Consider the following 15,946-nt stretch of genomic DNA (forward strand, 5'->3'; position numbering starts at 1 on the left):
TAAAAAAAATAGGAAAACAAAGTCAATAGAACCCATTGACCTGTATTCTATTGTACACAATATATTGTGATTTAAGTCAATATTTTTATTATTTAATATAAAATCAGAGTCTTAACATTTACTTTGTAGCTGTAATATATTCCTGATATTATTATAACATGTGTAAATTTTTGTCTTATTTTGTCATATTGTGTTTTTTCATACCTTCAAATATTATATATCATTATCGCAAAAATACCCCGAAATTTTGTAGCAGTATTTTAGGGCCCTATCAAATTCCGGTTAGTTCTGTGTTCCTAATGGAGATGTTTGGGTTTTCCAGGTCGGGTTCATCGACTACATCGTTCACCCGCTGTGGGAGACGTGGGCAGACCTGGTCCACCCTGATGCTCAGGACATCCTGGACACTCTGGAAGACAACCGGGAGTTCTACCAGAGCCTGATCCCCCACAGCCCGAGCGCCGTGCTGGAGGAGAAGAGCCTGGGCCGGGGGGCCAGCGGAGGGTCCGGCGTCGGGTCCGGCGGAGCTGCAGGAGAGAAGTTCCAGATCGTCCTCACGCTGGAGGAGGAGGAGGGCGAGACGGACGCCGAGAGTCCGGAGGAGGAAGTGGAAAGTGGACACGGTTGGGTCAGGAATGCTCCCGGCTGGAAGGCCGGTCAGCGCTCGGACAGGGAGGACGAGGACGGGGACGAGGACGAGGGCGGAGACGGAGAACTCCACCGGGGAGGGAGGAATATTCCACGTCAGCGGTCGGGAACGTAACGCTGGACGCCGTTTCTTATTGCTGACATTTTCTGTTGTTTGTCTTCCCACCCGTCTCCTGTCCACCGTCCCACACGTATGCCAGGTTTACTGCCCCATCCAGACTCACCAGCTCCTTCTGATGACCACTGAAGATCATGAAGCTCTGTGAATCAGCCAGGGGGGCTCTGTTACACCGAGACGCTGCAGAAGAGAAGGCCATGTTGGTGTAATCTCTTAATGAGGACAAAGCTTATAATCTGAAATCTGCAGGTTCTACTCGCGGTTTTATTTATTGAATTTATTTATTTATTTATTTGTTTCGCTTAGAGCATCTATTTTCAATGCCAAATATTTCCGTAACATTTTTTAGAAACCTTTGAATAGTTTTAAGTTATTTCATCCACTGAAATAGCTTTTAATAGATGTAAAAGGTGTTATTTTGTACAAAAGATGTATACTTTGGTAAATCTAAAATTTACATAAAATTACATAATTTTATGTAGTTTAAAAAAAGTTTGTTTTTAACTTTTTTCTAAAGATAAGAAAAACGTGAATGAGACAAAAAAGGGGCTCCACCCAGCTACTTTAAGCCCCTTTATGCCACACCTCCAAATTCCTCTTGTTTATTTGGCAAAATTGCACCAGTAATGTAATGCTACACAAACACCGAACATCACTGCATGCTTGCCATATAGAATCATGACAACTACAGATGTTTTTACACCTGGTTTGTTTGTGGAGAAAAAATAATCCATCCTTGATCCAACCCAGCTATCATATATATACTCCTCATGTTTGAGCTAAACAGCTGTTCAGGTGCAGTTTAGCTTGATTTATTACCCAGCTAGAGATTACTACACCTATTAACCAATGCCATATTTCCTGCTGCTCCACGCTAAACTAACATAACCTTCTTACTGTATTTACTTTATTAACCCCGCCCCAGACAGTTCTGACCAATAAGAGGAAAAATGTGTTCACGATTTTTTATGACACATTTTGTTGCACTTGCAGATGGTTTTACTTGTGTAAAACCAAACCAAATCAAAGCATAGGGGAAAACACTCCAAAAAATCTGACCACAAAACTAACTACAGGTGTGAAAACTCCTCAAAGAGACATAGCACTTAGAAGACCACACCCCCTTTATGTTTACCGCAGATTTCTTGGCCTTTTTCTCATTACGAGATGCATTAACATCTTAAAACTAATTATGAAAAAAGAAAATATCGGATACGCGGCTCCGAGAGGTCCGAGGATCGCTGGTTCGAATCCCGGATAATGGTGCCTTCTCCATCAGCAGCCGGAGTCCGAGACAGTACAACTGCTCTGCCATGCTCTCCCTGGGTGGGTAGATAGCTCTCTCTCGTCTTTTACCTGATGTATAATAGCTGGGGGTCTGGCACTTTCCTCGAAGTGTGTTTTTTGATGCTGCCTGGTGATGCTGCATTGATTGGACACTGTTGGAAAAGAGGCGGAGTCTGACTTTGCATTGCAGGGATACAGGAGCTGCAATGCATGGACCTTCCAAATTGGGAAGAAACAGGGATAAAATTATAAATAAAATCATAAAAAAAATCGAAGACATGTGGACTGAAGGCCTGGGTTCCAGCGTAGCATTGGCGACGGGCTCCTCTCTTCGTTCTGAAGACCGAGACGTTTTTAAAATCTATTAGTTTGTCTTTGTTACACCTGTAACATCTCGTTAATGACATTTTGACAATGTTTTGACGTCGTTTCGCTCTGCAGAGGCTCGTGCAGCACAGAGATCAGAACCGTCTGTACAGAATCGGACTAGCGGACGTTTACCAGGACTCGTTTCTGAGGTACAGGAAGAATGAAGTGTTTTTACGTGATATTAATATGCACTAGACATTTATTCCAGAAGACGACACACGACTGCTACTGCAACGTTTAACGGTGGTCTTCACTCGTGAGCAAAAGCTGAGAGAACCACCCTGAACGTCCCGTAAACACCTCAGGACACGCACCAGGACTCGGCCTCGGGCCGGTTCTTCTACACTGAACACTGAATACTTCCTTTGCACTGCTGGGATTGCACTGCAGGTTGTGGGACTTTTGCTTTTTTTTTTGTGTTTTTGTGTTTGTTTGTTTTTGGCGCCACCTAGTGCACAGCACCCACCATTACCAGAACCTGAGCTGATCCACCAGAGTTAGCCTGGGATTGGACGGACTCTCAGAACCACTGCTGTATTTTTTGGGTCATTATCAAAATACTGTGGCTTTTGGTCCTTAAAATGGTCTAAAAAAAATTACAACTTAAAATGTTTTTTTCTTTCTTTTTATCTTTTTATATTTATAAGATTTCAAACTATACAAAAATCATATTTTCGAGCTAGATTAAAATTATATTTCCATTATTTATTTCCTGTCATGCATGCGTCCATCCTGTTACTTCAAATTGCACAACAGGGTGGACCATTTTAGCAACAAATTGATATTTGGTGGAAGCTAAATTTATAAAAATAAATTGTTCATGATGACTTTATTCTGTTTTAAAGATACATTTACTTGCTTAAATTATTTTAAATATTTTACCACAATAGGGTGGACAGCTGTGGACAAGCTGCATGACTGGGATTCAAATCAGCGATCTACCGATCATAGTAGCATAATAGAGCTTTAATCCAAAAGCTGGCTATTTTTTTAGAACTTCTTTATAGCTACATGAATTATTTAAATGCATAAACTATTAAAATCATTATTAAAAACTTTTTAAAATAACTGCAAACATGTAGGTGAAAAGCCCACCCCTCACATCAAAGAAAACTGTATACACTGCATAAACTGGAGGTTATCAAAGTATAAATTTGTATATAGAGGTACAGAGAGGTCTATATTTGTACATATATGCATTTGTATAATGTATTCATTCAGACTAAATCTAGAACAAGTTTTGGTACATAGTGTTTGCGACACAAAAGACACATTATATTGATATCGACCCATTTTTAGCTCAGCTTTGTAGATTTCAATGCGCGCTGTGTTTTTATTGTTGCTGCTGCAGGTTCTGTTGATCGTATTCTTTTCTGGTTCTGGTTCCAGTACCGTAGGTATGTAGAACTTTCTGTGAATGTGGTTCTGTTGAGAAAGGGCTGCAGTCGGACTCTATTTGCACAGAATCTAAATAAACTAAAGTCTGACTAAAGTGCTTTTTAGCTTTTAGAACCTCATCCAGAATCGTAACGGTTACACTGCAAAAAATTAAGTCTTAAAGATGAATCCTTCTAAATCTAGTTTAAAAAATCTGAAAGTTCTCATTTTTGCATTGTTTTTTGCATTGTATGAAAATATTTCTAACCTATCCTTGTTTTAAGTGTTAAGTGTTTTAGTGTCTTATTCCACTGATACGGATGTTTTTTTCTTTTTATTTCTTAAATTTAGGAACCATTTGAGGCTCAACATGAAAATAGAAAATGATTTGTAAAAGTTCATTATTTCTTTTTTTTTTTTTTCATTTGATAAAGTATAAAAGAAATTGACTAAAATGTTTTAGTTTTTAATTTCTCCCCTTTTAAACTTAAAAAATTACAAAATAACAGATTTTTCTCTCCTCCAATCTGATGTTATAATCCAGTCTATTTAAATCTATTTATGTTACAAGATGCAAAAATGGAAATTTGGAGAATTAAGTAAAAATTCTTTTTATTTCTAGAGTTTACTAAAACGTATAAACTAAAAACTAAAAAATGTCAAAAAATCCATTAAGTCTTTACTATAGTAAATGGCTAAAAATAAAATAATGAAGTTTTACACTCAATTTTCTATTTTCCAATTTAACCTCAAACAGATAAATGAACTGATAAACGTTATACTGACCCACATTCAGTTTAAAAAATGACTTAAAACAAGGAAAAATACATTACAACTAATTTTAAAAGTCAAATACTGTAATATTACTTGTGCAATAATCTCAAAATGAGAAATATTAGATGATCAGACATTAAGACGATTTAGCCTTTAATAAGATATCATTTTTTGCTGTGTACATGTTGTTGTTCTCCAGCGATTGGCTTGTGTTTGTACTAAAACTAAAAGCACCTTCCAGAACCATGTTTTAATTTTCCTCTCAGTGATTGATCACTATGATCCCGCCCCCGTCTAACCCTCCCTCCCCCCCTCCCATTTCCATCTCACCCCAGGCGAGTTTCCATTAGAGAGGACAGTACTGTTACAGAGCAGCGGTTCAGTTTAGTCTTTTAGAGATGCTTTTATCTAGAACCTTTTAAAACCTGTTCTATACAGTACCATCAAGGGCTTTGATCATCATTACTTTTTTTAGTAAGTCGACTTAGTTTAGTTTACTGCAATAAAACCCACTTTTGCTATAGTGTACACATTTAGCCTGCAACCAGGGTTCTAGATAGCACCATGATAACTTGAAGAACCTTAAATTAAATATTTAAATGGTTCCTTAACTGGTTAAAGGTGCTCAGCATGGTGTAAAACATTCTTATTGATGGTACTACTTAGAATCTTTTTAAAAATGGTTCTATACATCACCAACATTGAAAAGTTATTTTGATATAGAACTGAATATATCTAGAACTTTTTGCAGATGGTTCTACATAGTGCCAAAAATGACTCCACCAACCACTTTTTCCTAAGAATCTACATAGCTACTTGCGTTCCTCTCTTACAAAGGGTTCTTTATGGGTTATTTAGTAAATGCAGCTGTTCTAGATAGAACCACAACACATCAACTCTCCTTAAATAGAATGTTGAAATAGTTCCTTGTCTGGTTCCACAGTTATCCTGTTAAATAAGGGTTGTTTAATACACATTATGGTTCTGAATAGAACCATGTCAACTCACATCAAATAATTTTCAGTAAAGAACCTTTTTTGTAATTTGGTTATTAATTAAATGGTTCTACGCATTACATTGGTGGAAACTTGTTGTAGATGGTTCTGGATAGCCCCAATAAAGAAATTCACTATAATCACTATTAATCACTCGAATGCAGGTCTTTGTCTTTATTTAGTTCTATTATTTTCAGATTCTTCCAAGCAAAGTTCTTTACTGACAGAACCGTAATTATTAGAACTTCTTTTAAATAAAGGTCTTATTTTAGACATTTTTAAACACCAATATTAGAATTATTTTGATTTGCTTTATGTGCTGGTACTAGAATTTAATTTGAGTTAAAATTTGATTTGATTTTAAGCCACAGCATATCTAGAACCTAATTCATTCTTCTCCCACTCTTGTGCCTACTCTAAAGACAGTAACTCTAAAACTCTGTATACACTAAAATAGAAACTCTGCAGTGACTACATTGCAACTCTGATGAAACTCTACTGAAATTCTACTGAATGTCTCCTGCAACTCTACTGTAACTCTAATGAAGCTACTGTAACTGTTGCACTACTGAAATTCTACAGTAACGCTACCAGAACTAGTGAAACTCTGACACACATTTGTAACGATCCTAAACTCTAACCATAACCCCACAATAACTCTGCAGTACAAAGAACAAGAAACTCTACTCTAACTCAAAACCTACCTTCTACCTCATTTCTACTAAAATAAATTCATCTACTGAACCTACTGAAATTATTTAAAGCTTCAGTAGAATTTAAATATGAATTTCAGTAGTTCTACTGAAGCTCTAAATCATTAATTTACTTAATTTTTACCGTAATTCTACTGAATATCTAGTTAAATCGACTTAACCCAATGAAACTCTACTGAAACTTTAACTTTAACTCTACTTTAACTCTACTCAAACTCTACTTGCTATAACTGTACTGTACCACTGTATTGTACCTTCACCATATTCCTGGTTCATTTGTTCTGAAATTCTACTGTAACTCTACTGTTTCTCTACTGTAACTCTACTATACTCTACAGTTACTCAACTGTTACTCTACTGTTACTCTACCCTAACTCTACTGTTTTTGACTGTAACACTACTGTTTCTGTACTGTAACTCTACTGTTATTCTACTGTAACACTTCTGTTACTCTACTGTAACTCTACTGAAACTTGACTTTTTACACTACTGTTACTCTACTGTAACTCCACAGTTACTCTACTGTAACGATACTGTAACTCAACTGTAACACCACTGTTACTCTACTGTAACTCTACTGTTACTCTTCTGTAACACTACTGTTACTCTACTGTAACTCCACTGTTATTCTACTGTAACGATACTGCAACTCTACTGAAACTCAACTGTAACACCACTGTTACTCTACTGTAACTCTACTGTAACTCTACTGATTGTAAGTTGCAAGTGCAAATGAATAAGGAGGGCTTCACTATCCTGAGAAACAGACCTAATATTTTTTTACTCACCTGTTTTTGTTTTGTTGTTGTTTATTTGTTTGTTTGTCTGTGTCACTATTGGAGATGGAACCAGTAAGAGACGAGGGAATCTGTATGAACTGGTTTTGGATCTTTTCCAGTTCCTCCTGTACTGAGTTTACCCTGAACACTTTCCAAACTTGTGTACCAAACTGTTTTCCAATTCTAGATGCAAATAAAGCACAAAGCTGTTTTACTGTCTGTGTTTTAAAGAAGAATATTAAAAACCCATATTTTCATCCCCTTTCCTTTATAATTGTAGGCTAATGTTGTGTTTGGCTGATTTCCTGTCTTCTCAAGTAGCCAATCCTAGTGCCAGATGTGGCCCCTTCATATTTTGTAATGATTTGTTGTTTTATTCTCTTTATTTATTGGTAATTTTATTCTCAGCATTACTGGCAGCACACATGCATCTACTTTTTTTAAACCAACCACTGAATCTAAGGTTGAATTTTGAAACAATTCTGTGTCTTACACCACCAAAGAGTTATTTGCTATAAGGTGCCATATTGAATATCCAGTGACCAGTATGAGATATATGTAACCAAAACACCAAATTTAACAAACTGGAACTTTATAACTTTAACAAGTCACATGACACCAGGAAGGTATATTGACACAACTGTCTACAATTTTAACATGTTCACTGTGAGGTATACTGACTTATAATAACTGTTGTCAGCTATTTGAACATTAATGTTATTTTTAGAAGAAATTAATTATATACTAATATATAAGCTGTACACTGATTACTCAACATTTTATTAAAGTTTAATTTCTATATGTCTGTTCCATGCAAACATATAATAAAATATTTTCAGAAATATAAAAGTGTGGTGTACTCAAGCAGCATTTTGAATGTATTAAGCAGAATCTAAACAGTGAATTTTGAATAAAATTTCAGTTTTCTAAATATAAAAAATAACCCTCTGCAATATAAAGACCAGCAATGGCCCTTTAATAATCTCATATCAGACTAAGCTCCGGTTCTGATGCTTTATCTTTATTCCCACCCGCATTCAGACAAGCAGGCCCGCTGATTGGTAGAGTTCTATTACAAAGATACACATTAGCCAATCTCAGCAAAGGAGGCTGGGCTCTTTCAGCCAATCCTGATGCGAAGGTGGGCGGGACTAGTCTAAATACGGGTGGGAGAAGTAAGCTCCGTTTAGCTGCTTTAGTTAACGCTACGGTTACTGAAGCGGAGCGGCGGAACAGCACGAGACTGAAGGTACGACATGATCATTTAATTATTTACGTACGAAACACTAACATTTAGAGCAATAGTAATTATTTAACGCGTTTTTAAACGTTTGTCAGCGTTTATCTGCTCCGTTGCAGCATTGGCGTTAGCTGATCCGCTCTGTATCCCCTAGCTACGAGACGTCTTATTGCAACTCTCCGTTCCACCTTAAATACGGCAGCAGTTACATTATGACATTCTGCCGCCTGTGGCATTGCTACTACTGTAATTGCTGCACCGTTTAAGGTGGAACGGAGAGTTCCTATATCAAGACTAGTCTCGTCTCCCGACTTAACGAGCATCGCTCATCCTGCAGCCCAGGCACAGTGAGGGTAGAGCCGGCTATAAAGAGCTGGAGGAGCCGGGCGTCTGCTGGACCTAGGCGGGGTTCCGGGTTTAGGATACATGAAGCCTGTTGTAGTTTAATTTGGCGTTTTTAAAGCGATAATTCAGTGACTCATCTCTCTCAGCCTCTCCTTCTTTAATTTACATTACAGCCATGATGCTAATGTAACTAGCTAGCTTAAGGACAATATAAGCTTATAGCTCAGCAATTAGCATTAATGTAGCTAATAAGAAATAAAATCTTATAACCCATCAATTAGCACTAATAAAAGCTAGCTAGCTAAATAATAGAATCTTATAGCTCACCAATTAGCGTTTATGTAGCTTACAAGTAAAATAATCTTACACCTATAAATTAGCATTCATGTAGCTAAAAAGTAATAAAATCGTATAGCCCACCAATTAGCATCAATGAAGCTAATAAGAAATAGAACCTTATAGCCCATCAATTTGAATTCATGTAGCTAATAAGTAATATATTCTTACAGCCCACCAATTAGCATTAATGTACCTTACAAGTAATAGAATTGTATAGCCCACCATATAGAATTAATGTTACAAAAAATAGGTTAACAGAATTTTATAGCACACCAATTAAAATGAATGTAGCTAACAAGAAATACAATCTCATAGCCTAAATTAGCATTAATGTAGCTAACACATAGTAGAATCTTACAGCCCACCAGTTAGCATTAATGTAGCTTACAAGTAAGATAATCCTATACCCATAAATTAGCATTCATGTAGCTAAAAAGTAATATAATCTTATAGCCCACCAATTAGCATTAATGTACCTTACAAGTAATATAATTGTATAGTCCACCAATTAGCATTAATGTAGCTAAAAAAATGTAGCTAACACATAATAGAATCTTATAGCCCACCAATTACCACTTGTATGAGCTAACTAAGAATTAATAGAATCTTATAGCCCACTAAATAGCATTAATGTAGCTACCACGTAATTTAATATTTTAGCCCACCAATTAGAATAAAAAAAATCGTATAACCTACTAGTTTGCATTATTATGTGCTAACTAACAAGTAATATATACTTATAGCCCACCAATTAGCATTAGTATTAGCTAACTAACAAGTAATATATTCTTATAGCCCACTAATTAGCATTGTTATAAGCTATCTACCAGTTAATATGTTCTTATAACTCACCAATTAGCATTAATATATTGCTAACTAACAGGTAATAAAATATTAAAGCCACAAATTAGCAATAATTTATTACTAAATAACAGGTAATAGCACTAATATAAATTAAAAGACACATAACTTTATAGCCCACCAATTACCACAGGCTAACTTTGGCTGCAGTGGTGAGTTCACTTGTCTGCACTCTGAGTGTTCTCTCTGTCAGTCTGAGAGACTGAAGGACAACACTTCCTCGGTTAATCAGGTGTTAATTCACAGTGTTTAGTCAGGGTAATTACAGTACTGTTTTAGTATCTCCAATATTGGACTTTATAATGTTAAAAACTGATATATCCACTCTTGCCTGCATTAACCTGTGCTATCCTGTATTAGCTTGCCTTTCCCTATGTAACTCTGCAGTACCTTACATTACCTTCTTTACCCTGTTACCCTGTGTTACTCTGCACTACCCTGTGTACCCTGTGCACTATTCTTTATTCTATGTCATACTGCAGTCCTTTCCATTACCCTGTAAACATGCATTATTCCACATAACCCTGCTGTACAGTCCTTTACCTGATGTTACCTTGCTTTACTCTATGGCAGCATTTGGTACCCTGCATCTACATCATCATTATTCTATATTATCATGGGTTGTCCTGTTACCCCACACTAGTCTACATTATTCTGCATTATCCAGTTACCCAGTGTTTTTTTCTCCATGTTATCATGCATTATCCTATGTTATTCTGTGTTGCCAGCCCAGCCTTATTCTGCTTTACCCTGCATTACCTTGTGGTATTATATGTAACACTTTTTCATACTGGACACAACACAGGTTTCTGTTCTGCTTAGATCAAACTACACAGTTTTAGCCCAGTTTGAGCACAATTTTGTTGGAGCTGACAAATTGTTGGATTTGTTACATTTATCCAGATTAGTTTCTGAGTTTTTCACAACCTGTTTGTTTTGTTTTACACCACATGTGCTCCACTGCACATGGCCCTGTGTTTTGTTTTTCATGTCCCTGACCTAGCCCCACCCTGTCAATACCCAATGGTTCAGATGATCTAAACCAAGACCACCTCTTTTGGCCTAAGACCCCTGTTATAGTGTGTTTTTTTCCTACAACACTCGCTAGAAACACTAATCTGACAGGTGGTAGCAACTGAAGCTAGTAAAATGAAGCAAGTAAATCCTAGCAACTGCAGGTCAACTGAAGTTCAGACATGCCTACAGGTAATGAGTGCCAGCGATCTGGGCGACGAGGTGATTTGGTCTGCTGTTGTGCCCGCAGGACTTTCAGAACCGTCAGCTTCTATTAGTTACTTAGTTTAGCTTCTAAACAGAGCAGCACACACCTGCAGCTCATCACACAGGACTGTACACTATGCACACAGTGCAGGTACACAACTACCCTGTTAGTGTTATCCTAAAACCTAGCATCTTCTGCAGCTTCACAGGCGAGGAAAATATCTTTTTATCTTTTAATGGAAGTGAATGAAAATGTTCTTTTTTGGAATTGTTCTACTCTTTTCAGCATTTCTATTGGTCGATTCATAGTTACGTTTAGATTCAATATAAAGAGCAACTGCCAGATTCACAGTCAGATGATAGGTGTGTGAGTGTGTTTGGGTGTGTGTGGTTTTGGAATAATCTCTCGAGCAGATCACTCTCAGCTCATTAGCCAGATGGTTTAAGGCCACAGAGCCTGTTAACTCCCTGCCCCGCCCCCCAGGAGCACAGGTAGTCACCTAGTGTCCAGTCTCAGTTCTGCACTCAGCATCGCCAGTATTGCCAAAATAGTACATTTAGTACCACATTCAGTAGTACACTAAGTCAGTACCACAATTGGTACCCAGACTCAGAATACTAGTGAACCAGTGATAGGGGGAGTCCTAATGAGTGGGTAAGTTAAATGGGGAGAAAATAGGAAAAACATTAAAAAGAAAATTTAAAGAAAAAAAAAGAAACGTTGAAACAGTCTTTTTAATGCAAAATATTTGTGTTTGTGTGTTTGTGGCAGATGGCATCAGCAACTGACCCCCGTTATGGACAGAAAGACACATCTGACCAGAACTTTGACTACATGTTTAAGATCCTGATCATCGGGAACAGCAGCGTGGGGAAAACGAGCTTCCTGTTCCGCTACGCCGACGACTCCTTCACCCCGGCGTTCGTCAGCACTGTCGGCATCGACTTCAAAGTCAAGACCATCTACAGGAACGACAAGAGGATAAAGCTGCAGATCTGGGTATGTGTGTGCTCAATAGGGGTGTCACGATTAAAATTTGACCGTTTGTGCCTAATGTGGTGTATTACAGATCACTTGTATCACTTTGCATAATTTATATCAAGCCCACCTTTTGAAATAAGATATTGTAAATTTGATTAATCAAACCAATGACTGACCATAGACTAATCTAAAACTGGCATAGGCCTCTCTGCTGTAAAAAAAAAAAAGAAAATCGAGAATCGAATCGAATCGTGTCCCTAAAATCGGAAATAAAAGCGAATCGAGGATTTAGAAAACCGTGACGCCCCCTAGTGCTCAGTGGTAGATTCAAGCTGTTTAAAGGGCACTTACTGCACAACATGGGGCATGTACTGTACATACTAGAGGGGTGTGGCTAAAACTGAAAACATGAAAGAATGCAGATTTAAGAATAAGAAATTTGAGAAGTTGTTTATCATCGTCTTTTGTTATCATTGACAATTTATTCTTTCTTTGAGTATAAAATACAGTGTATCACATAGTAAGGATGTGGTGCCTACAGGGCATCATATTACATTTAATCATGTTTAATCACCTGTAGAATAACTCTATACAGCACTGCACTGCACTCAAGTAGGGCAGCAAATAAGGCACTTTCTCTCTATTTTGCCACTTTAGAGTGCACTTTAGCAATGTTTTTTCAACCATAGGGGCACCAAGTGGGCAGCTGCCCCCCCCCTGCCACCCCCTTGAGTTCACTAGTATGCGTACCCACATTTGGTTGGGGAAAGTTTGAGCTGTTGAGCCTCTGAGAGCATACTTTAGCAGATTTAACATTGCAATAGAAACATGATTCAGTACTAGTGCTACATCGATATGATCCTGTATTGTGTGTGTGTTCAGGACACTGCAGGGCAGGAGAGGTACAGGACGATAACCACAGCGTATTACCGCGGGGCGATGGGCTTCATCCTGATGTACGACATCACTAATGAAGATTCCTTCAACGCAGTTCAGGACTGGTACGAAACACACATATACATCCAATATCAGTATCGCCATGTATCCTGTATTTTGTGTTGCAGAATAGTTTCTTTAAAAATCTTTAAATTTCATACAAACACTGCGTAATATTAATTTGGTCTGAATTATCACATTATTACACAGATAGAGGAATGTTAACCTTCAGCTTTTGATTCATTTTATGAATTATTCAGTTTTTTGTTTTTGTGTGGCTGGTGAGATTTTTGATAATGTCCATAGTTCTGCCTGGATAAGTTGAATAATTATTTTATATGGTCAAATTTTAAAACAGAAATTATATTTTATTAAAGTTTTAAATTAAAGTTTTATATTTTATAATATTTATATCACATACCAAAATATTTTTTCCTTTTAGATTTTTTAATCAGAATTAGATTTAGAATTTATATTTTATTTAATTTTTTATTGTTTGTTTGGATTTTGTTATTGTTTATTTTGTGATTTTTTTTATTTTTTATTTGTATCATTTAAATCTTACCTTTGACTTTAGAGTAACTTTTGATATTTACAATTACATTGTTTAATTGCTACTTCATTAACCCTGGTTTGATTATTTAAATTGATCTTTTTAATGTGTTCTCCTCTTTCTCCTGGTTCTCCTGTGGTTCCCCTGCTTCTTCCGTGGTTCTCCTGGTTCTGTGTGCTGTGGTATTGTGCTGCAGGTCCACTCAGATTAAGACGTACTCGTGGGATAACGCTCAGGTGCTGCTGGTGGGGAATAAGTGTGATATAGAGGACGAGCGGCTGGTGGCGTCTCAGAGAGGGAGACAGCTGGCAGATCAGCTGGGTGATTAACTCTTTCATCTCCTTTTTGTTCTATAACACTTACTTACTTACTACAAATATATAAATATTAATAATTCTGTGATTGTGAGCTGACAGACCCGTCTGATCTCCCGGGTTACAGGGTTTGAGTTTTTCGAGGCCAGTGCTAAAGACAACATCAACGTGAAGCAGACGTTCGAGCGGCTGGTGGACGTCATCTGCGAGAGGATGTCCGAGAGTCTGGAGTCCGGAGACTCCTCCGTCACCGGGGGCAAACAGGGACCCCAGCTCACAGAGCAGCCGCAGCGCTCGCACCAGGACTGCGCCTGCTGAACATCTACAACACTCGCTACACACACTACATATTTACTACACACTGTAGAGTACAGTTATCCACGGTACCACCCAAAACAAACCCCCATAAAAATGCTCACAACAGGACTAGACCTGCTGAAAACCTACAATACACACTACACACACTACACAAACTAGATAAATACTACACACTGTAGAGTACAGTTATCCACGGTACCCCCAAAACAAGCCCCCAAAACAACAAATACCTCCAATACACACAAGCTACATACAGCTCTGGAAAAAATGAAGAGACCACTTCAGTTTCTGAATCAGTTTCTCTGATTTTGCTATTTATAGGTTTATGTTTGAGTAAAATGAACATTGTTGTTTTATTCTATAAACTACAGACAACATTTCTCCCAAAATTCCAAATAAAAATATTGTCATTTAGAGCATTTATTTACAGAAAATGAGAAATGACTAAAATAACAAAAAACATGCAGAGCTTTCAGACCTCAAATAATGCAAAAAAAAACAAGTTCATATTCATAAAGTTTTAAGAGTTCAGAAATAATCAATATTTGGTGGAATAATCCTGGTTGGTTTTTAATCACAGTTTTTATTTCATGCATCTTGGCATCATGTTCTCCTCCACCAGTCTTACACACTGCTTTTGGATAACTTTATGCTGCTTTACTCCTGGTGCAAAAATTCAAGCAGTTCAGTTTGGTGGTTTGATGGTTTGTGATCATCCATCTTCCTCTTGATTATATTCCACAGGTTTTCAACTTGGTAAAATCAAGGAAAAACATCATCATTAAGTGGTGTCTTATTTTTTGTCAGAGCTGTATACTACACATTGTATCCTAAAGTTATCCACAGTAGTCCCCAAAACAAACCTCTAAGACAAAATTCACACCAGGACTGCACCTAAATGTAAATGTAGTTACCCCAGTACCCCTAAAACCAGACCTATAAAAAAATAATTTTCACCATCTTCACCTCATCAGGGATATAGACAGTAACCCTAACTGCCTCCTTGATACCCACAATACCCCCCTAAACTACCTCTGATATATACCAATACCCCCTACTGTACCTACCACCCCCCTCACCTCAATACACTCACTGACAGAACTGCGGACCAGTCACAGAAATAGATGTTTTTTTTTTTATTTATTTATTTATTTATTTGTTTGTTTGTTTGCTTGTTTATTGTAAATAAGTGAGTGATCAATCAGGCTGATTCATTCCTGTTCACACTGTGTTGTATCTGATTCAGAATGTTCTGGGTATATATATACAGTATGTAATGTGAATGAGTACTGCTGGACTCGAATGTTAAATTCATGAACAGCTGCTTTACTGTAGTCCAGGTTTAGTCTTGGTTCAGTCTGGGTTAAAGGAGAAGTCTGGTGTGAAATGGACTTAAGTTGTAGTGAAACATGATAACGAGTACAAACGTTTTTTCCTCAGCATTCCAAAATACAGCACTTTTAGCCGAAGCTCCCAACAGGCTTACAGTGCTAGAGATAGGGGCATAAAGGTGCCCATGCAAAGTTATCACTATTTTTGCACCATTAACAACAAGTGCAAAGTAGCTCCACACTTTATTGGTAGAATGAGGCATAAGCGATGGGCATGGTTAGTAACAGTAAAGCAGCAAGAATAAACAACATACCAAAGTAAAGACGGCAAACAGTGGTCATACACTGGTAAAAAAAAAAAAAAGAGTAGTCTAAATACACAAAAATATACAAATATATATAAGCGATACAGAGGGCAGGGCAGGAGAATAGAGAAAAATTACAAA

The 15,946-nt window shown here is 37.3% G+C and overlaps 2 protein-coding genes across 4 annotated transcripts in view; both read left to right on the forward strand.

Annotated features, from left to right (window-relative positions):
* LOC103025888 (cAMP-specific 3',5'-cyclic phosphodiesterase 4C) overlaps positions 1-7,334 on the forward strand; it is a 43,900-nt gene extending 36,566 nt beyond the window's left edge. For all 3 annotated transcript variants that reach the window (XM_022671027.2, XM_022671380.2, XM_007245128.4), the window contains one exon: positions 323-7,334. In XM_022671027.2, the coding sequence (XP_022526748.2) occupies positions 323-763 (441 nt within the window). In that variant the 3' untranslated portion in view covers positions 764-7,334. The remainder of the gene's footprint in view (positions 1-322) is intronic.
* An 893-nt stretch (positions 7,335-8,227) lies between these two features.
* rab3aa (RAB3A, member RAS oncogene family, a) lies at positions 8,228-15,867 on the forward strand. Its single transcript, XM_007245132.3, has 5 exons — positions 8,228-8,309; positions 11,839-12,066; positions 12,931-13,049; positions 13,734-13,858; positions 13,979-15,867. The coding sequence occupies exons 2-5, from the start codon at positions 11,839-11,841 to the stop codon at positions 14,167-14,169; spliced, it is 663 nt and encodes a 220-aa protein (XP_007245194.1). The 5' UTR covers positions 8,228-8,309; the 3' UTR covers positions 14,170-15,867.
* The last annotated feature ends 79 nt before the right edge of the window (positions 15,868-15,946 follow it).

This window comes from Astyanax mexicanus, chromosome 18 (genome assembly GCF_023375975.1).
Source record: "Astyanax mexicanus isolate ESR-SI-001 chromosome 18, AstMex3_surface, whole genome shotgun sequence".
Taxonomy (NCBI): Eukaryota; Metazoa; Chordata; class Actinopteri; order Characiformes; family Acestrorhamphidae; genus Astyanax; species Astyanax mexicanus.

Bases quoted from the DNA above. Each gene is read 5' to 3' on its own strand.
- rab3aa (XM_007245132.3), top strand. From the start codon at position 11,839: ATGGCATCAGCAACTGACCCCCGTTATGGACAGAAAGACACATCTGAC. The intron at 12,067-12,930 runs GTATGTGTGTGC...GTGTGTGTTCAG, and splicing joins GGATAAAGCTGCAGATCTGG to GACACTGCAGGGCAGGAGAG. The intron at 13,050-13,733 runs GTACGAAACACA...ATTGTGCTGCAG, and splicing joins TTCAACGCAGTTCAGGACTG to GTCCACTCAGATTAAGACGT.